The 21,597-nt window shown below is 43.6% G+C and overlaps 1 protein-coding gene across 1 annotated transcript; it reads right to left on the reverse strand.

The window, feature by feature from the left end:
• Nucleotides 1–1,735: 1,735 nt before the first annotated feature.
• Nucleotides 1,736–14,174, reverse strand: TM4SF1 (transmembrane 4 L six family member 1). The gene is made up of 5 exons (XM_010595959.3): nt 13,871–14,174; nt 12,313–12,402; nt 12,080–12,225; nt 8,284–8,464; nt 1,736–2,625 (listed from the first exon to the last, which is right to left on the reverse strand). The coding sequence occupies exons 1-5, from the start codon at nt 14,045–14,047 to the stop codon at nt 2,611–2,613; spliced, it is 609 nt and encodes a 202-aa protein (XP_010594261.1). The 5' UTR covers nt 14,048–14,174; the 3' UTR covers nt 1,736–2,610.
• Nucleotides 14,175–21,597: the final 7,423 nt, after the last annotated feature.

The following is a 21,597-nucleotide window of genomic DNA, read 5'->3' on the forward strand; positions in this document are numbered from 1 at the left end:
CAGATTTTGGTCCCCTGTTACCAGTTTTCCTGTCCCCTCCTGCCTTCTCGTCCCTGTCCCTGAGCCGGTATGCCCATTTAGTCTTGTTTTATTTTATGGGCCTGTCTAATCTCTGGCTGAAGGATGAACCTCGAGTGATTTCAGTACCGAGTTAAAACGGTGCCCGGGGACATCCTATTGCAGTTTCGCCAGTCTTTGTCAGACAAGTTAGCCTGGTCTTTTTTTGTGAGTTAGAATTTTGTTCTACATTTTTCTTCAGCTCTGTATGAGACCCTCTATCGTGATCCCTATCAGAGCAGTTGGCTGTGGTAGCCAGGCACCATCTAGTCATGCTGGATTCAGTCTGGTAGAGGCTGTGGTAGTTGTGGTCTGTTAATCCTCTGGACTAATCTTTCCCTCATGTCTTTGGTTTTCCTCATTCTCCATTGCTTCAGATGAGGTGGGACCAGTGGAGTATCTTAGATGGCCACTCACAGGCTTTTAAGACCCCAGACGCTACTCACCAAAGTAGGATATAGAACATTTTCTTTATAAACTGTGTCAGGCCAGTTGAGCTGGATGTCCCCCCGAGACCATGGTCCCCAGGCCTCAGCCCAGTAATTTGGTCCCTCAGAGAGTTAGAATGTGTCTATGGAGCTTCCATGATGTTACTTTGGTCAAGTTGTGCTGACTTCCCCAGAACTGTGTATTGTCTTACCCTTCACCAAATTACCACTTATAAAAACAGCATATATTTTCACGTCACATTAAAGTTGTTGCACATATCTGAAAATACCTCAACTGAAACAGTATTTCAAAAGCACAGTAGTTCTTAGGTCCACTGCTAGATCTCACATGATTGACGTCTTCCTCTCTACACATGTTGGTGTGCTGGGGCTGACAAGACAACTATGGTATAATTTAAAAATACATTTTGACAAAATATTTTCATATGTTAGTTAAGACTGTAATCCTATGCACTTTATTTTATGCATTTGTAAACATTATTCTGAGAAGGCATCCATCATAGGCATCAGATCTGCCAATGGAACCACTGAACAAAGAAGTTTAGAACTCTTTAGTCAGAAAACCACGCTAAGGCACCTTGCACAGGGTAGCAGCCAGTTGGTCTCTTTGGAATTGACTCCAACTCATGGCGACCCCATGAGTATCAGAGCAGAACTGTGCTCCACAGGGTTTTCAATGGCTGATTTTTTGGAAATAGATCGCCAGGCTTTTCCTCTGAGGTGCCTCTTGGTAGACCGGAATTGCCTTTCAGTTAGCAGTTGAGCATGTTAATCGTTTGTACCGGCCTCTTTATTACCGTGCTTGTCTCTTGCCTGGGCCAATGAACACCAAAAGCAGACAATTTTTGTAGATAATTCCCAACAGGACAGGGGATCCAGTCACTTGAAAGAGCCTAATTGTACAATAGATGTAACTATCTAGAGAGAAAGTGTGTTACCTTCTCCAGAAGCCTGATGTCTGGAGCGCTTGGCAGTAAGGAAAGATACCCTACAGAGTGACGAACTCAGGGCCTGGGGCCACAGTGACAATTCATGGGTAGCAAAGGAAAGGAGAAGACAGGGGAGAGGATGAGGGAGGGAAAGTTACGGAATAAAAAAGCCAGAAGGCAGGGATGAAATCTTAATCTTAATTCTAGCAATAGAGGCAGGACAAGCTGAAGGATTAAAAAAAAAAGAAGAAGAAAAGAAAAAGGAGGTACTGCAAAGACGATGAAAAGTAAACAAAAAACTAGAGAGAATGCTTTATTTTATTTTGTATTTAAACAAGCAAGATGTTCGGGAGGTTTCTTTCATGATTGGTCCCCTCCCTCCTGTGGCTGCCCCTTTCCCGCCCATATTTCCCAGGATGCTGATCAACTGCTTTACTCCATTTCCCATCTTCCTGTGCAATTACCCAGGCCTTTCTCTTTTTAAATAAGTATGTGATCCTCAGAACTTGTCTTTAAAGAACAGAAAGTTTTCCACGTGTTAGGAAAACATGCAGGACCTGGTGGTACCTACAACCCCCAGCAGCTCTGCATGTTTTGACTCGTTCGTTTGGCTTGGAGCTTTTTCAACGACCAGGTCTCCCACTCTGTGCAAGAATCTGGCTCTCACAAGTACATGCCGTATTTCAAAGGCATCTTCATTAAAGATTTGCAGACATACAAATGGGATATACCACATAAACAGTGAAAAAACATCTTTTCCAAAAAAAAAAAAAAAAAAATTCTTGGTCTTAAAAAAAAGCAACTAGAAAGCTATAACTTAAAAAAACACATGAACATATATATACATGGGTAATCGGAATGTGAGTTTTATCCCTGTAGTTTTTCTCCAAAATATGACTTCAGGCCAGAGCTTATTTCAGATTTGCGGAGAACCTTCGCTCAGCCTGGTGTTGACGACCTCCAGGGTATGGTTAATTTTTTCCCACTCCTTGAAAAAATAAACGTTCGTTTGCTAAGTTCAAATGCTGACATAATGTGAAGACGCCAGACTTCACACACATTTCTACGAGTATGCAGGGTATGATACACTAATACAAAGTTTTACAAATCAATACAAGAAAGATATATAAATTACAATGAAATGAAGGTTGTGGCTCTGTCTTGAGGTGGTTCTTTTAGCAGTCATATTGCTGTTAAAAAAAAAAAGGGAAATAAATACTCATTAAATTACCATCAGGATAAACAAACAAAGATGACATTTCAGTCCTTTAAATTCCTGTTTTAAGCAAACATAGAGTAGAACGATCTCAGCTCCAGCAGAGTTTTGGTCAACAAAACGTGGGGCTTAGGCTAGGCTTACAGAATGTTTTTTAAACAAACCAGACCTGCTGTCCTGCGGAAGGAAAAGCTGCAGAAAAGGGCCACTACTCATGCTGGGCTGGCTTTGAAGTGTGTTTTTGTGATGGGTTTGTGATCCCAGGCATTTAAAAGATGATGCCAAGGGAGGTTTGCAAGAGTGTGTTCAGGGGGATAACCTTTCAAATTAAATGTTACCAAGCTATGGACTCAACTCCTTCTACCCTAAAATCTCCGCCCTTTGAAGGCACCTTTTGTCTTATAATAAACAAAGGTAACAGGCAGTGTCAGGAAGACGCCAACCCTGCAGTGACTCCGATGGAAAACCTGCAGGGGTCATTTGCTCCCCACTCAGAGGCGAGTGTCACTAACTGCCAAATCACTTCAGCAATTTTGGTCATTGACATTTTATGCCTGTCCCCAAAATGCACCAGTGCTGAAGTCCAGTGTGTCTTCACCTGGCTAAAATGCTGCTTTGTATGAAATTCAAAGCTAGATATACAGGTTAAAAAAGTAATTCTGAGAGGATGCTTCTCTGATCCTCCCCAAAACAAAACAAACAAACAAAAAAAACCAGATGCGGCGGACTCAGTTCTGACCATGTGTGTCAGAGTAGAGCTGTGCTCCACTGGCCTTTCAACAGGTGATTTTTTTAGACATAGATCACCAGGTTTTTCTTCCCACACACCTGTGGGGGGACTCCAATCTCTAATCTTTTGGTTAGCAGCTGAGTGAGCTAACCATTTGGACCATACAGGGACCCGCTTCTCACCTAGTCCCTGGAAAAACTTCATATTGAAGTTTTCTCATTGTGTGGTTTTCTTGGAAATTTGGCAGGGTTCCAAAGAAATGATTAATCCTAGTGTACTTGCCTGACAAGGAAAACTAGATTTTTCTCTTCCCTTCCCCTCAGAAATTATAGAAAGCTGTCATTTATTTACAGTAAAAATTTTCATGGTAGCAAAGTCTTTTAGTTTTCATTCGGTTTTGTCTTATTTTAGAAGAAAATTAAGAGATGAGACCTTGAGCCAAGGGAATAAAGTCAGAAAAACGTAAATTAAAGAAATTTCTGTTTACCTAATCTTGTTTCACAGAATCAGACAGAGAACAGCAAAAAATTTAGACCAAAGCTGGACTTCCATCAATTCAATAATATCTGTTTTCTCAGGAGAATATAGAAACAAGAACTTTCCCTGCTATTAAATGCATACTTCTCTCCTCAATCATATCCCCAGGAAACAAGTGCTTCCTGGTTTTCTTTCACAGTGAAAGGCTTTTTTATGAGCTGTTATTCAAAGACTACCAGTCATTCTCCCTGATTAGCTGTTGAGGCATTTCTGTGGCACCTTATTAGGAAGGAATTGTAGAAAGTCCAACGAAACCAAGAGTCACAGGCAGTTTAACAGCGGGGTAGGCATGTAATGGCCCAGGAGTTGAAGCCTTCCCAGCTAGTGAGTTTAGACATATTGCTTAATCTCTCTAAGCCACAATCTCATCTGGAAAATGGGCTCAGTGGGAATAATATTTGCTTTTTAGAGTTGTGGTGAAGCTTAAAGGAGCTAACTCACCAAACAGTTTTAGAGCACGGCCGGGTGCAATAAATATTGGCTGTTATTTGAATATACTACAGGTATGTGCCGCATAATGTCCATTCAGGCAACATCTGACCACATATACATCCGTGGTCCCATAAGGTTATAATAAACCAAACCAAACCAAACTCGTTGCCATTGAGTTGATTTCTACTCATAGAGACCCTACAGGGTTTCCGAGGAGCACCTGGTGGATTTGAACTGTGGACCTTTTGGTTAGTGGCCGAACGCAACCACTATGCTACCAGGATTTCCAAGGTTATAAGAGAGTTCAGAAATTCCAACCAGAGAATGGGATGCAGCGGAGGTACTTTGCTAAGTACTGTAACTGAAAGGTCGGCAATTCGAATCTACCAGATGCTCCTTGGAAACCCTATAGAGCAGTTCTACTTTGTCTTACAGGGTCGCTAAGGGTCAGAATAAACTGGACAGCAACAGGTTTTTTTATAGGTAGATCCTATCTGTCTCTCACTAGCTCTGTGGTCCCACGTCAGCCTGGCCCTTGGGCGGCAAGGGGTGGGGGAACTCGTGCCCATCCAGGGCTGCCTGCAGGGGCTGTGCAGATGCCACTGGAGCTGCTAAGGGAGATGCTCCTTGAGAGCATGTGACCACCAAGGGGTCTGGGCTATGGAGGCGGTGGTGGGAGGAGGAACAGGAAAGGCAGCCAGGGGATGAAGCACAGGCAGAGAAGGAGGTGGAGAAGAGGCAGGTGGGACTGAAAGAGTTTAATGCCTATTGGGGGTTCTGGGAAGGCAGGCAGGGAGGAAGGAAGGGAAGGGAGCCAATGGTGTGCCTGGAGGCAGGTGGCTGGATGGTAAGGGCACTGGATGGGGGGGGCTGGACATGGCTCTCAGAGACTGATGGCAGTGGAGCCAAAGTTTTTTGCAGTCCCTTGGCACAGCAGTGGCAGTGTGGGTTCCAGGCCAGGTCAGTGACCATCTTACATGCCTCTCTCCTGTATATAATATGATGTTCACTCAACGTCCTATTTCACAGAATGTATCATGGACTTTAAGAGACACATACCTGTAATAAGAAGCATAAGAACACGTGAAGAAAGGACATCTTTGTGTCTCCACAGCCAGAGCAGGGGTAATGAAATGGTAATGGATTAGATCCTAAAGAAGGCACTGTGTCTACAGGTGATGTGATTCTGTGACACAGAGCCAACTAGGAAGAACCAAGATAACTCAGTGCCTGTGAGACTCAACAAAACTTATTGCTGAGAGTAAAATGGAACGTTATAGATGCCTTTCCAAGACTATGTAGCAATAAATGCCAGTCTGCTGACTAGTGTTACGGATTGAATTGTGTCCCCCCAAAATTAGTGTTGTAAATCCTAAACTCTATGCCCAAGGAGGATGGGTTTTCTTTGTTATGTTAATGAGGCAGGATTAGTGTAGTGTATACCTTGAATCAATCTCTTTTGAGATATAAAAGAGATTAAATAAGCAAGCAAAGCAGAGATGGGGGAAGATAGATGCCACACCACATGAAGATTGCCCAGAAGCAGAATCTCAAAAAGACAAGGACCTTCCTCCAGAGCCAACAGAGAGACAAAACCTCCCCCTAGGGCCAGAACCCTCGTTTGGACTTCTAGCCTCCTAAACTGTGAGGAAATAAATTTTTCCTTGTTAAAGCCATCCACTTGTGGTATTTCTGTTAAAGCAGCACTAGATAACTAAGACAGAATTTAGTACTGGGAGTGCGGTTGCTGCTCTAGTGTGGAAGTGGTTTTGGAATTGGGTAAGGGGTAGAGGCTGGAAGAGTTTTAAGGTGGCTAGATTGCCTCGAAGAGATCATTGGTAGAAGTACAGACATCAAAGGCAACTCTGGGGAGGGCTCAGAAGGAAGTGAGGAGAGCCATACAGAAAGTCCCTATTGTCTTAGAGAATACATTTGGTGCAAGCAACAGAATGTTGATAGGAATGTGAATGCTCAATGTTCTGGTGAGGCTTTAAAAGACAATGACGAACATGTGCTTGGCAATGGAAGAAGGGTGATGCATTTCACGCAGTGGCAAATAATTTGTCTGAATTATGTTCATATGTGTGGTGGAAGGCAGAGCTTGTAAGTGATGAACTTGGATATTTAGCTGAGATTTCTAAGCAAGATATTAAGGAGGCTACATGGTTTCTCCTTGCCACTTATTGTAAAATGTGAGAGGAAAGAGATGGAATTATAAATGAACTGTTCAAAATGAAAACAAAACTTACAAATTTGGAAAATTCTGTTGTATAAACTAAGAACGTGTGTCCTAGAATGTTCACCAAGCCTGTGACTACACGATCTTTTGTTAAAGAGATTAAGCCTGTGACTAATGGATCTAACCAACTACTATAGAGGAAACCCATCAGCTTAGATGAAGGGGACAGAGAAAGAACAGAAGGAGAGATCTCTGTGTGCCTCTTGGAATTCTATAGGCAGGAAAACAGGCTAAAGGAGCTACATCTGTTGCCCTCCAAGAAAAGAAAAAGACGTGGAGCAGCTCAGAGGTCAGCAGAACTGTGGGAAGGAGCATGGAAAACAGAGCTGCCTCAAAGGGTGGGGCCATGGCCTCCTAGTTTTCAAAGAATCAGATCTTCACTAACTCGGTTCTGGACTGTGGGGCTGTCATTCAGTTCAGCCAAGAGGATGAGAATGCTGCCCAAAGCTGAAAGAGTGGAGCTGTCATGCCCAAGTGACAGAAAAAAAAGGGGCCTGCTGGGGCAAAGGGGGTGGAATCGTCACTCAGACGGGCTAGGAGAACGGGACTACCCAAAGCCGAGGGAGCAGAGTTTCCATCCCAGTGGGCCTGGAAGGTGGAGCTGAAGCCCAGGGCTGAAGGGCCTCCACCTAGAATTCAGAGATGGCGACCAACACCCAGAGTCTGGAGGGCAGTGCCATTGCCTAGATGGTGTCGGAGAACACAGGATTATTTTCAAGCCTTGAGAGCTAATGTAAATTTTTCTGCTGGGTTTTGGACTTGCTTAGTGCCTGTTATCCCTTCTTTACCTCCAATTTCTTCCATTTATAATGGACATGTCTACCTTGTGCCTTTTCCATCATCTTACTTTGGAAACAGATAGCTTTTAGCCTAGATCTCACAGGTTCACAGATGAAGAGAAATTTTGTCCCAGGATGGAATATGCCTTAAACCATTGCCCCATTGTTGTTAAGTCCACTGCGACTCATAGCGACCCTACAGGACAGAGTAGAACAGCCCCATAAGGTTTCCAAGTAGTGGCTGGTGGATTCAAACTGCTGACCTTTTGGTTAGAAGCCAAGTTCTTAACCACTGGGCCCAAAAGTCTCACCCATATTTCACTTAGACAATTCAGAAGATGAGATTTTAGACTTGGGATGATGTGATGGGGTTAATGTGTTTTCCACGTGGCAAAGACGTGAATTTTGGGGGGCCAAAGAGTAGAATGTTATGTGTTGAATTATGTCCATCAAAAAATCTGTGTTATAAATCTTAATCTTTATACCTGTGGTTATAATCCTATTTGGGAATGTGTTGTTGTTGTTACGTTAATGAGGCAGGATTAGTGTAAGGTGTATCTTGAGTCAATCTCTTTTGCGATATAAAAGAGGTTAAACAAGGATGCAAAGCAGAGATGGGGGAAGACAGAGGCCACTTTACATGAAGATCCCACAGGAGCAGAAGCTCAAAGAGACAAGGACCTTCCTTCAGAGCCAATAGAGGGATAAAACTTTCCCCTAGAGCTGGCACTCTGAGTTCTGAATTTTAGCCTCTTAAACCCTGAGAAAATAAATTTGTTTGTTAAAACCATCCATTTTCAGTATTTCTATTATGGCAGCGCTAGATAACTAAGATAAGCAGTGTTTGGTTCTGCCTTTTTTTCTCTCATGAAAGCAGTGGTACATTATGGTAACTGGATATACCAGGGTTCTTACCTGCTGGTGAGAGCAGTGATAGCCACATATGCCTCCAAGCACTCCATTTATTACTTGAATGAGACACAAGATGAATTCAATACCACCAAGAGCCAGGAGGATAGAAAACAGAGTTACGTTCCATTTCACAATGTGCTTGGGCTCAACGCACTGGGACCATGTGGAGCTATCCAGAAGGTACCTGTGGATAAAAGAAGAACTTCTGACACGTGACCATAGCCAGCGGCATGTCACATAAGCTACTTTTTGTATGATATTTATTTGTACAGGAAAACAGAAAGGAATTATTTCAGCATCCTGTATCAGATTTTTCCAATCTGAGTCCTTCTACAAAATGGGAAATTTAGCTCAGATCTTGTCACAAAGATAAAGATAAAATTAAAACCTAACTTTTGACTCTTAGTCAAGGTTTCTGTGGTTAGAAATCCTCTCCTTGTAATGGCATTCATATTCCCTAAGAGATACGTATGAGTTACTGTTAAACAAAAAATGCAAAATTGTATTCACGCTATGCAAAAAAAAAAAAAAATTTTTTTTTTTTCTGGCTAAGTAAAATTCATGTATGTATGTAGATGTGAACTAACAGCAGATTTGGAAAAATGAAAATAATCCGTGTGTTCAGGTAGTGGAGCTATAGGTGATATTTTTTTTTTTACCCCTCTCCAACCAAAAGGTCGGCAGTTTGAATCCACCAGCTGCTCCTTGGAAACTCTATGGGGCAATTCTACTCCATGCTATACGGTCGCTATGAGTCGGAATCGACTCAACAGCAACGGGTTTGGTTTTGGCCGCAAGTTTATTGTTGCTTAAATGTTTATCTTTGTGACAGACAGAACTTTGTAACCAAAGTTCCATGAATATCTATTTGGAAGATACAACCGCTTCGTATTAGTTTTTATGAACTTGAAAAGACAAATTCGGATCATTCTATTAAAACTCATTAATTCCACCTGAAAATTATCCAAATTCTGGCACGCTTGGAGATTTAATATGCAAGAGCTTTTCATTGAGACTTTTTTTTTTTTGGTTTTAAGGAATGAATTAATTTGCAGAATGAAGCACAGAGATGAAATCAAACTGTCTAATCTGATACCTCTTCTTTACTTTCATAATGCTATGCCCATGTGTCTACAGTAGCATGTTGCATGTTGCATTCATGCGTTCGGTGAAGGTTACTAAGTACTCAGTGTGACACAGACACTGAACTAGGGCTGGGGATAGAATGGTGAACGGTGCACAAGTTCAGTTCTGGAAGAGCTTAGCATGTAAAGGAATAGACAAGTAATAGACTATCTCAATGCTACAGGTACTCTGGTAGCAAAAATAGTGTGAAACGGGCCGACAGAGGAAGGGTACCTCACGTAAAAACCTAGTCCTTGGAAAATACCTCCTTATGTAGCCTGGGATTGGATATACCCATGAAGCAAAGCGAGACTGGGAAGGAGGGGCACACCAGCCCAGCGGCAAGGACTGGAGGACTGGTAATGGGGAACCCAGGGCCGAGAAGAGAGAATGCTGACATATCGTGGGGTTGTTGGCCAAAGTCATAAAACAATATGTGTACTTACTGTTTAATGAGAAGCTGGTTTGTTCTGTAAACCTTCATCTAAAGTACAATTAAAAAAAAAAATCTGCTTATATGTCTCTTGATTCCATAATCTGAACTCTGTGAATGTAGGAACCAGGCCTATTCATCATTGTATATCCAGCCCCTAGAAAGTATCTGAGTATCTGGCACATAGGAGGTACTCAAAAGTGATTAAATGATAAGTAACAATTTGAAATGACTTTGCTAAATCTTAGAGAAATCTTATATATATTTTCTAGATACCCAGATACTCTTCTAAAAAGTCTGAGAAGTTCTCTCCCTGATGACCCGCCTAGAATTGCAGCCTTTGCTACATCATAGGCTATTTGGATTCTCAACAAAATCACGTGGGAAAATCAAGGATTGACGTAATTCCACAGAGTACTGATAGACTTCTCTCCTTATCACTTCTTCCAACTGCAGCAGAACAAAGGGGTTTGGAATTTCAGACTTCACTTTGGAATGGCTCATTGAGCCAACCAGAAATTCAATTTGTTGATTTAAAAAAAAAAAAAAAGCAAAAAAAACCTGTCTTTTTGGCTCTGTCTTTCTGCATGTCGGAGGAACAAAAATCTGTATTTTCGGGTTACAATGTCAAAAAAAGTCTCTGGTGGCATTTGGCTATTGAGTAACTCATCAGCAGCTTCTGACTGTTTCGTCATTCATCATGATGAAATCCCTGGTCAGGATAAAAAGAGGGATGACAGAGAAGCAGTTTTCTTACAGAAGCTGGAATGGCTCATGGGAGGGGTCTATGATCAAACAATGCTAAAACAAAAACTTCTCCCTGGGTTCCAGATGCATCAATCAGACCTCTTTTTAGAAGTGGGTTTGCATGGGGATTTTGTATGCTTGTGCACGCATGAGTAACGATTTTCTACTAGTATGTTTGGTATGTTCTAAACAAGGATGGATGAATCAAGATGGATAACAATTTTGAACATCAAAATTTCAAACTCCTATAAGTATCTGTTTTTCCTTCAGAGACTCCTGTTTGGCTTGTGTTTGTCATAAGTTAGTAGATAATATTAACAGCTTGATCCACAGCGGTGCTTATGTGCCAGGCTTTGTAGTGAGCATCTTGCATAATTTTCTCATTAATCCTCCTGGCACCTGGCATTCATCTTATTTGACAAATGAAATAACTGAGATGCAGAGAGATCAGTTCATTCTTCCCTGGTTACCCAGAGACTAAGTGCAGAGCTGGGACTTAAACCCAGGTCTCTCTGCTTCCAAAGTTCATGATCTTAAGGTCCCACTCTCTGCTCTACAGTTCATGAGTGACCGAAACTCTTGATAACATAAGGGTGATTTACGTTCATATGATCTTTACTCATGAATCCCAAAACTAAAACTTTTGAAATTTGATTTTAAAAAGCTGAATAAGGAAAGGTAAACCCCAAATCAACTCCAGTCCAATGAAGGATGCTATTCATGTATCACCGTGTACACCAGTTTCTATCAGCCTAACTATTTCTGTTCTTTTCTCAGTAACTGATAAGAAATAAGTATTAGCAAAAAACAGTGGAATCTTTTCAAAATTACCCTGGTTTTAGAGTTATGAATAAATAACTTGTCTCTGATATAGCCCAATCATTTCAAATCAGGGGTGCGTTGTACATAGTTTGTGTTTTGAATGTGAGCGTGTATGTAGGAGCCTGATTTTCCCTGGAGGTTTAGTTAATTTCATACAGTCGCCATCCATATTATGTCAGCCTTCCATAGTATTTTCTTATGAAATAGTAAAATATATTAGTTTTAATTAGCCAAATGTTCTGGCAGAGTGTAGTGGTTATGAGCTCACACTCAACAGCCAGACTGCCTGCGTTCAAATCCTGACCGCTACTTCCTAGCAAAGAGACCTTGGATAAGTTACTTCCTTGATCCCTCTGTGCCTCCGTTTCCTCATCTGTAAGATAGGAGTCACAGTGGAAGTGATCTGTTAGGTTATTACGTGAACTGGCTCAGTGAACCCATTAAATTACTTAGAGTGGTGCTTGGCCCGAGCTGCTCCAGGTGGCAGTTTGGACATCCATCTATGGGCACCCATTGCCTACACCGGGCCTGGCAAGAGTCAGTCCTAGTAAACACTGGTTGAGTGAGTGGATGAATGGACTGTTGGATGCCTTTTTTGGTCTGATGGGTTGCCACTATAGGCATGTAGTGGATAAGAACTGTGGCCTGGCTTCATAGGGAATAATTACGTACCCTCCCTCAGTGCCGGCAAAGGTGTAGTTCCACTGGTTGGAGGAATCGAGACACAGTGGTCCCTCTGCTAAGCCCAGGGCTGCCACGATGATGCAGTAGCCAGATCCTGCAATTCCAACGATGGCGGCCAGTACAGAGGAAAGCATCTGGGGAAGGCAGAAACACAGCAATGACCCACAGAGTGTCAGGCTGCGTCAGAGGACCCATGTCCTCCATCAGGGCAGAAGACCTACCGCACATCTCTTGCCGCAGTTGTGGTAGCCACAGCACCCACAGCAGTCTTCCTCCTCCAGGCTGATGAAGACAGATGCTGGCAGCAACATCTGGTCAGGAAATGAGCAAATTAAAGTCACTTTCCTTCCCCAAATCCATACGGGTCAGGCTAAGCATCTTGTGCTAAATATATTTCTTTCTACAGTGTTGACTAGCATTGGGTTAGATTAACCAAGTCTCTCAAGGATATAAAACTCTGATGAGAGAAAACAAAACAAAACAAAAACTCTCAAGGCAATACCCACTTGTTTTCCAAGCATTCTTTAGGGTGAGGGTGGAGAATAAGAGGGGTAAAATAATGAACTAAATTGGTTTATTCTGGAAAAGTTCATAACATATTCCCAGATGCAAACTCTGTTATGGAAATATTAAATCCTGTCTCTTCAAACCTGATTTTGTTTCTTGTGAAACATAGAAGAGACCAACAAATCCCTATTACAGTAACTGAGACTTTTTTTTTTTTTGTAAATGGGAGAGCGATGAAGGCTCCACATGATAAACGCGAACGGCTTCTTTTAAGATAGAGTTGCCTGGTTTTAGCTTCACAACATAGCTCTTTAAAGTAACAGAGGTATGAAAATACTTTGAAATCAAAAGACTCTTAGACAAGGGCGATGTTATTTCAGGACAGATGATTATAGTAACGTGATGGTAATGTTGAAATTTGAGGCAGGTTTGCCCCGTCATGATTTGGGCATTGGGCGTGGATGTTTTAATATTCTTTACTAGACTAAGAAAAAAAAATCTTGCCTGGCATTGGCCATTCCATAAAAATTCCTTTTAAAATTTCTCAATCCAGGCATTTTAAACTAGCAAACTCAAGTCCACCCACATTCTTTCCAGGCTGTGGTTGGAGCTAATACTTTCAGCTCACTGGTTGGCAGGCAAACTCCTCTCAGTTCAATTAAAAACAAACCTTGGAAAACAACACATTCCACCATTAGTTGCAGACACGGGTCTGCTACTAACTGTAGGGTTTTTCCTAGACACCACCCCCCAGGGTTACATAAAGGAAAAAACGGACGGTTGGGTCTAAAGAGCAGTGCGCTCACAGTTTGTTTTTTCTATCACAGATGCCTGAGAATAAACAGTAGAGAATTGGGATTGAAAATTCTGTGGATCTAGACAGAGAACCAGCCCATCTCTCCCTGCTCCCCAGAGCAAAAAACGAAACAAAACAGAAAACAAAAACCAAAAAAAAAAAAAAAAAAAAACCATACCCAGTCCAGTACTAGAAAGTCTATAATCTCTCAAATCTGATTTAAAAGCGAATGTCTGTTTCCTAGCTGTAAAGTAAGTGTAGCAAAAACGCAGTTCCCTTTTAGTTGAAAGATTTTGTAAAACAACATCCAAACCATGAATACAATATACCTGTCCCAACTTTTGTATAATCTGCTTGCAAAAGGACAGAGCCCAAATCACTGGATTTGGGACTCTGACTCACAGAAGACTGGCCATGAAAACACCTAGTTAACAGGAGAGAACTTTTTACGGTTGTAGGAATTCTTAGTGACTCACCAGGATTCCCCCTCCGACAATCCCAGAGAAGAACCACACGAAGCGGCTGAGGTGGTTTTCAGAAGCGTACTTTGATTCCCCATTGGGAAAGTAAAGCAAAATATTAGCTGCGATGCAGAGGAGAGAGGGCCCCACCAGAAACTGTCCGACGCAGCGCGCGCATCTGCCGTAGCACATGGTGATCGCAAGGAGAGGACGGGGTTTTCCCCTGCTTTCAGTCTTCAGCTCAGCAATGTCCCAAATCAGATGACAGTGCACCCGTCCGAGGAGAAAGGAAAAGCAGTTCTCAGCCTATTCCTGCAACTTCTTAAATACTCAGTTCTTAGTCACTGAGTGGATGAGGTACTTCGCTTTCATTGGTTCCAATTGCAGGCTCCGGTTAGGAAGGGGGGCAGTGAGGGAAATGTCCCGCCCTTCACATGAAATCCTTGCGACAAGCGAAACCAGAGGCAGGACGTGAGAAACAGCCTCAGTCACAGGCAACAGAGAAAATGACTAATCCTAACAAGGAATTCTCTGTGTAGCTTCTTCAAGGATAGAGCAGCATCAGGAAAATCTCATACAACTTTCCAGTAGCTGCCAAGGGTACACTGTGTAGCCTCTCTGGTTGGGGCTGCCGTTCAGTGGTCCTGCTCCACGTCTGGACAACTTCCAATCTGAGGGCTCTATGTTCATTTCCACCTCTGCGCTGAGTTAATTCACAGCCTGGGGCAAGTCTCCTAGGCTTTCTGTGCTTGTTTGCTTGTCTGTTAAAAAGGCAAGGTGTCGGGGCTGTCATCCACGGATTTGAGAGGGTGTTAGGAAAATTATAGAGCCGACTTCTTTCCTCTGCCTTCAGCAAGTTCTTCGGGACAGATCCTATTGTCCAGCCTCTCTGGGATGAGGCAGATGTCACACCTGCCTCCAAAACCTGGATCCAAAACAAAGATGCCATTAGTCAACGCAAAAGGCTCAGGAGCTTTTTAATTCCTGAGTACTGCTGTCAGGCAAATCAATGCCAGAAAGGGCCATGAAAAGCCTAAACCTAGGGGGAGGATTAAAAAAGAGACAGAGAGAGAAGAGAAAGGGACTTGGAAAGCAGAGCAGGAAACAAGGATGAGAGAACCAGTAATGATTGGGAGAGTCATGATCCATTGAGAAAGATAACCGAAATCTGTTTATTCTGTAAGAGTGCACAAGGGGTGAACAGCTGGTCTAACCAACCAGATTTGAAGAAGAGCTGTCACAGGGTCGCTAAGTAAAGGCAAAGAGGGGTAGGTGTTAGACAAGCTTTCACATGTGGATACCTTGCAGAAGGAGGGCTTGGACACAGATGAAGATAAGCCCTCAAATAGGTTGTACCAGTAGGACAGGGTGGCCAGGTAGGCCCAGGACTCAACAGTCCATGTCACCAGGACAGGATAGAAAGTACAGAAGGGAGGCAAAAGGCCAAGATGGAGGATTTGTTAGTTCAGAAGAGGGAGATGAGCAAGGCTGATGAAGTTAAAGGCTGAGACCACCGTTTGTTGGAATTGGGCCAAAACTAGATGACCCCAAGGCTTCTCCCCATGTGGCTCCTCTTGGCCAGGAGTGGACACTTGGAAATCCTCAGAGCCACCAATGATATGCAATGGAAGTCACACCATCAACCACGACACTCCACCAAGGCAGGTAAAAACACACAGATCCTCCTCCCCAGGATGCACGAAGGCCAAGACACATACCAAATTGGAGCAGGTCAGCCAGGGTTAGTGACTGGCATCTGGCCTGGGCGGAAGGGCCTCAGAGGAAATGTGCCCCAAGCATATTGGTGGGGTGAGAGCCATGATCCAGACTGGCCTGAGGAAACAGGTGGAAAACAAGAATGCAGGCAGGGGAGCCTGGAACAGCCCCACAGCTCAGCGGAGTCCTCACAAGAATCCAACAGGACACACGCCCCCTGCCTTGGATTTAAGTCTTCTTTGAAGACAGGATTCCACAGGTGATAGGACCTGGGGTGGTAATGCCGGTAGATAACTGGGTCCTTTCGGGAAGCATCTTAATTCTAACCCCACTCTACTGACCTACAGCACCTGGGGGCCAAAATATGGGAGAGTGCTCCTTTGATGACTTTGCCCTCCCCAAGTGCTTAAATTCCTTTTCTTCTTCTCCAGCCCCTACAGCCCACAGGCCTGGGGAAGAGAGTGAGGGGTTTGGAAAGTGGAAGCCTGGAGTGGAATCTCAACTCTGCTGACTTCCAGCTTTGTGGACTTAGGCAAGTCACTCACATTCCTGGGAATGCTTCCTCCTCTATCAGACAAAGGGCAGAACAGGATCAGTGGTTCTTAACCAGTTTTTGAGAGTCTTGTGATAATATGGATTCACTCCCTAGGAAGCAAGCATACATATTTTTGTTTCTATTTCTGGGGGTTCAGGGACTCCCTGACCATGATGATTAATGAATCCTCTTCCACATTTCTCAAGGTGTGGCTGTCTAGGGACCATGTGCATTAGAAATGCAGATTTCTAGTCCCACCCTAGACATAATGAACAGGAATTTCTGGGGGCAAGGCCTAGCAATCTACATTTTTACAAATACTCTCGATGATTCTGTGTTCCCTCATGTTTGGGGATCACTGGCCCAGCCCACAGCCCCAGGTAAGTACTAGGTACTCTTCAAGGCCACTGTCATCACCAGTGGCTCCTCAGCACTAGCCGGACACACAGTAGGTGCACAAGTTTTTGTGGAGGAACAAGTTGCAATCTTAAGGTTCAGCGTAAGGCACCTTCAGATCTTATCTGACAAAATTCCCTTGTAGTATGGAGTTCCCTTCCCCTGCCCTCTTCCTGCCGTTCTCTATAGCACCCTCTGCTTCTATCCCTCAACAAGTCACCTAAACCCCTGGAGAAGTAGAATCTTTTCCTCTCTGGGCTCCTGGCTTTAGACCTAAATATGATTTTCTGGGCAACTTCTTTAACCACCAGGCGATGGTCTTAGCCAGAAGGTCCTTTGCCCAACAGCTGAGCCTGGGCTTTCTCCTGGCTGTGAACCCAAATGCCTATAGAGAGGGGCCCTCCACAGACACTTTCTGGGTTTCACTCCACTCCACGTGTACCCCTGGCTCTGCCTCCAGGTCTTTATTCCTCGTTTTGAACATTATATTCTGCCAGAGCTCCATGCTGCAGGATTCTGTTCACACACGACCGTCTCAAAGAGGCACGCTGAAGGTCCCTATGTAACGATGCTATGTCCCTGCCCCCTGTTACTCTCCATTACATAAAAACCCATTGCTGTTGAGTCAATTCTGACTCATGTGACCCTATGTAGAGCTGCTCCATAGGATTTTCTTTGCTGTGGCGCAGGACCAGGCAGTGTTTCTTTCTGGTGTATATAGGATCATTATGAGTTGGAACCAACTCAATGGCACCTAGCAGCAACAACAAGAATAATTTTGGGGGAAGCAGATTACCAGACCTTTCTCGGTGGCCCTGTTGGGTGGGTTCCAACCACCAACCTTGAGGTTAGTAGTAGAATGCACACTGTTTGTGCCATGTTGGAACCTTCCTTCATCATATAGTCCTGTTCTAGTATCATCACAGAATTTGTCATTCCCTGAAACTATTCTGGGTATCCACTTGTTTCCTGTCTTATTGTCTGTCTCCCCTACTCTGCCCACCGGGTGCCGAAACCTTTCTGTCTTGTCCACTGTTGTTTTCCCAGAGCTCAGAACAATGCCTGGTGCATAGTAGGTGTTCAGGCAATATTTGTTGACTAGTTGAATGAATAAATGGATGAATCAATGTGTTTTGAAGCCTCTTCTAGCCAGGCCGATGGTCCAGTCCCTCCAACTCAATTTTATTATGCCTTTCTGTGAACCCACAATCTCACAAAAAGCCCCCTTAGCTATTCATACCATGACTCCTGGGCTCTGCTGCTACCTGGCTGTTTGATTTGGGGAAAGTTATTGACCATTCAGTCCCTCCATTTCTGTCATTCATTCTTTCAATCACCGTTTATGGAGCTTCCACTGTGTTTTCTAAGAGGAGCTTCCAGGCTAAGATGGACTAGAAAAAAAGGCCTGGCAAACTACTTCTGAAATCAGCCAATGAAAACCTATGGATCACAATGGTCTGATCTATAACCTATCACAGGGGTGGCTCAGGACCAGGCAGCATTTTCTTCCATTGTGCGTGGGGTCGCCATGAGTGGGCGGGGGGGGGCAACTCAACAGCAGCAGCAACAACACCTTGTTGCTGGGGATACAGCAGTAAACAAACAAAAATCCCTGCCCTTAAGAAGCTTCCCTTCTATTGGAAGGAGAGAGACGGATTTTAAAAAATCATAAATAAGTAAAATATATAGCGAATTAGATGATACCAAGTATAGGAGAGGGAATAGGAGGGAACAGGAGGCCTCTCTGAGGCAAGATAATAATGGAAGTCATCTCACAGAGCTGTGATGAGAAGTGAGTCAACCTGTGTGAAGCATGAAGCACCTGGCATTTAGCAATGGCTCAATAAATGTTACTTATTATTACTTGCTATTCTCATCACCCAGTCTCTCAGGCACCGTGTTTCCACCATGTTTATGATTCACTATATTTACGTCTCTAGGATTCCATCACTGCCACGAACATTGGACTCTTTGTTGCCTTTCCTGACACATGTTATAATACTGGCGTTCCCACAGTTATATTAAAAGCTCATTTCTATCTCCTACTTCTCCGGAATCACCCGCAAACTGTGAATGACTTAGGAGCAGTGGTTTAGACTGCATTGCAGGAAATTGAGTACTGTCCCCCTGTCAGGAAGGACCTGCTATCCCAGCCTTGCTCCCCTGGGTGAACTCATCACTTCTTGCATGACACCTGCCACGATACCCCTGCCTGACAAATCCTCTCCCCCAGCCTATTTGTCACTCTCTCCCTTGTCTTAAACACACCCCCATCGTGGCACCAATGGGTGCTCTAATGTGTGTCTGCATCACCCTCCTCAGCGCCCTCAGGTCCCAGACAGTAAGTCCTTATCTTTTCTTCTTCAAAGGTGACAACCAGCATAGCACCAGGCATTTAGTTAGCTCTCAGTAAATATTTACTAGATTTTGTTCAACTAAATAGAGAAGTTGACTCTGCTCATGTCTAAAGTCATTTGCTTTTAAGCAAAGCCATAATTGTCTTAGGAAAAGACAGGCATAATTGACATCCATTGCATTTTATTTTGAAAACTTTTAGTTTTACCCATTATTCACGTAAGCAGCTGGCTATGTGCAGAATGTCACATCAAGAGTAATTCCAGGGTAATTCCAGGGAAGACTCCTTTTGATAATCTCAGGTGTCATATAAGGGGCCCTGGTAGCGCAGTGGTTAAGAGTTATGGCTGCTAACTAAAAGGCTGGCAGTTTGAATCCACCAGCTTCTCCTTGGAAACTCTATGGGGCAGTTCTACTCTGTCCTATACGGTTGTTATGAGTCAGAATTGACTCATGGCAATGGGTTTTACTTATTTATTTATTCTTTTGAGTGTTGGAAGAAACCTCAGTAGACCAAACAGTTCACCTCCCACCTCCTCAAGGAATCATCATGGCCATTTCATTGTCAAGGCCCACAGGGGTTAAAAACTTTTTCCAGATCATCTAGTGAATTGGTGGTAGAACTGGTGACCTCTAAGGACTAATGCCACCAGTCTATGATTTTAAGTGGTGGTGGGATTCGAAGAGGGAGATTTGAACTTAGATCTCTTGTCTCGTAGTTGCTTTCTTCCACATATATTTTTCCTTCCTTATTGGGAAGGCACTAGTTTTTTACTCATGGGGATAATTTGAACATGACAAATGTAATGATTTGTACTTAGTAATATTTGCTTATTAGGGCTTTTCTGAGTTTAAGTAACAGATGACATTTCCAGAGATCTTAAACCAATGGACATGAATTATGAAGTCCAGAGGTGGGACATGGACGCGAGGAACCAGACTCTGCAGAAAATTCAGCACCTCCTTCTGTCTCTCTGTCTGGAATCTCTGATTCTCTCTATTCATATACTTCGCTCTTCTTTCTTAATGCAGGCTTGTTTTCTCTGCTTCTTAGTCCACATGAAAGAACACGGCTACTGACAATTTCAGGTTACATTTTTCTCTGTTCAAGAGTCTCAGTCTCAGGTACTAGGGGAAGGGAATTGCATTGGACGAGATTGGGGCAGGTATGGGACCTGCATACACATTGCTGCCGGGATCCATCTGTGCACCCATGTAGATGGAGGGAGAGCGATACTCAGGAAAAGGTAAGCTTGGGACCAGGCAAAGCAGCCAGTGTTGTTGTTGGGTGCAGTTCAATCAGTTTTCACCTTATAGGGATACCACGTGACAGAGTAGAACTTCCCCATAGGGTTTTCTAGGCTGAAATCTTTATGGGAGCAGATCCGCAGGTCTTTCTCCAGCAGCCCTGCTGGGTGGGTTCGAACTGCCAACATTTTGGTTAACAGCCAAGTGTTTAACTGTAGGGACAGCAGGGAGAGAACCCAGTAGCTGCCTTTTATTTGGAGCTATAACTGAGGTGTATGAACACACAGTAACAGTGAGGCAGAGGGAGGGAGCGCTGTGAAGTCATTTTACTCACAGCCTCCCGGCCTCCTCTCATCTAAGGATGTAGCTCAGTTTACTCTTGGCTCGAAAATATGCTTCTTTATTGTGTTTCTGTTTATGGTGATGGAAAATGTCTCAATGATTATACTTGATGGTCGTACAATCTGATTCATGTAATTGGTGTCATTGAATTGTACATGTTAAAAATGTTGACCTGGCACCTGTTGTGTTAGATACAGCACATTTTTGCAATAGTTAAAAAAAAAAAAAAAAATGCTTCTTGACTCAAGATTAAACAAGAGTTTTTTTACTCTTTACCCTCATCCCCTTACTCCTCACTTCCCCCACTCCCATCTGGTGGTTTTAGTTCAACATCTCACAGCAATTCCACCCCCTCCAACCCCGCCTGCCAACAAGTCAGGGGATCCTCCGGACCTCAGTTGCCATTGTCAGAGAAAGCTCCTCTTGGTATGCCTGGCCACTGGCCTGAAGCTCAAGATGTGGGTCTGGATCTTCCCTCCCACAGGCTGGCTGCTCAGGAGGGCTGCCCTGACCCCCTGCTGGGCAAGTGAGCTGAGGGCATCCAGGGTGTGTCTGTGACAACCAGCACACAAATACTTTAGGGAGAAGGACTCTTGTTTTTGGATTTGTGTCTCATTTCCTTGGCTTTTTGTAATAGTTAGAGCCTGGCATGTGAGAGGTGGAAGGCTTCAGGTCATCCAAGTCTCAGCTGGGAATGACCTGTGATTTCTAAAACTGCACGATCTGACTCAGCTCACCTGAAACAGAATCTCTGAGGGTGAGGTCAGGAATCAGCATTTTGAGAATGCTGGCCAGGTGATTCTGACACACAGTGTTGAACTCCACTGATCTGTCCTGTTCAACTTTCTGGTTTCATAAATGACGCTACCGAAGTGCAGAGAGGTTAATTTCAATGCAGAAGAAAACTCAAAGATTAAAATAAAACAAAAGACAAACCTTAAAAGATTAAAACAGAAGAATTGATCTATTGGTGCATTTTGAACATGGTCAGCCAGGTGGCGCTCAGTGAGGTGAGAAGATGGAGCAGGTGTCTTCCTTCTTCTTCCTCCCTCTTGTGAGAAACCAGGTTCTAGCTGAGGAAAGGGGGCAGTTCTACTCTGTCACACAGTGTTACTATGAGTCAGAATCAACTCGAAGGCACCTAAAAACA

Source organism: Loxodonta africana, chromosome 23 (genome assembly GCF_030014295.1).
Source record: "Loxodonta africana isolate mLoxAfr1 chromosome 23, mLoxAfr1.hap2, whole genome shotgun sequence".
In the NCBI taxonomy this organism is placed as follows: domain Eukaryota; kingdom Metazoa; phylum Chordata; class Mammalia; order Proboscidea; family Elephantidae; genus Loxodonta; species Loxodonta africana.

Coding starts and splice junctions, on each gene's coding strand:
- TM4SF1 (XM_010595959.3), bottom strand. CDS start 14,047: ATGTGCTACGGCAGATGCGCGCGCTGCGTCGGACAGTTTCTGGTGGGG. Junction 12,226..12,312: donor ACTGCGGCAAGAGATGTGCG/GTAGGTCTTCTG, acceptor TGCCTTCCCCAG/ATGCTTTCCTCTGTACTGGC. Junction 8,465..12,079: donor TTTGCCGGCACTGAGGGAGG/GTACGTAATTAT, acceptor TTTTATCCACAG/GTACCTTCTGGATAGCTCCA.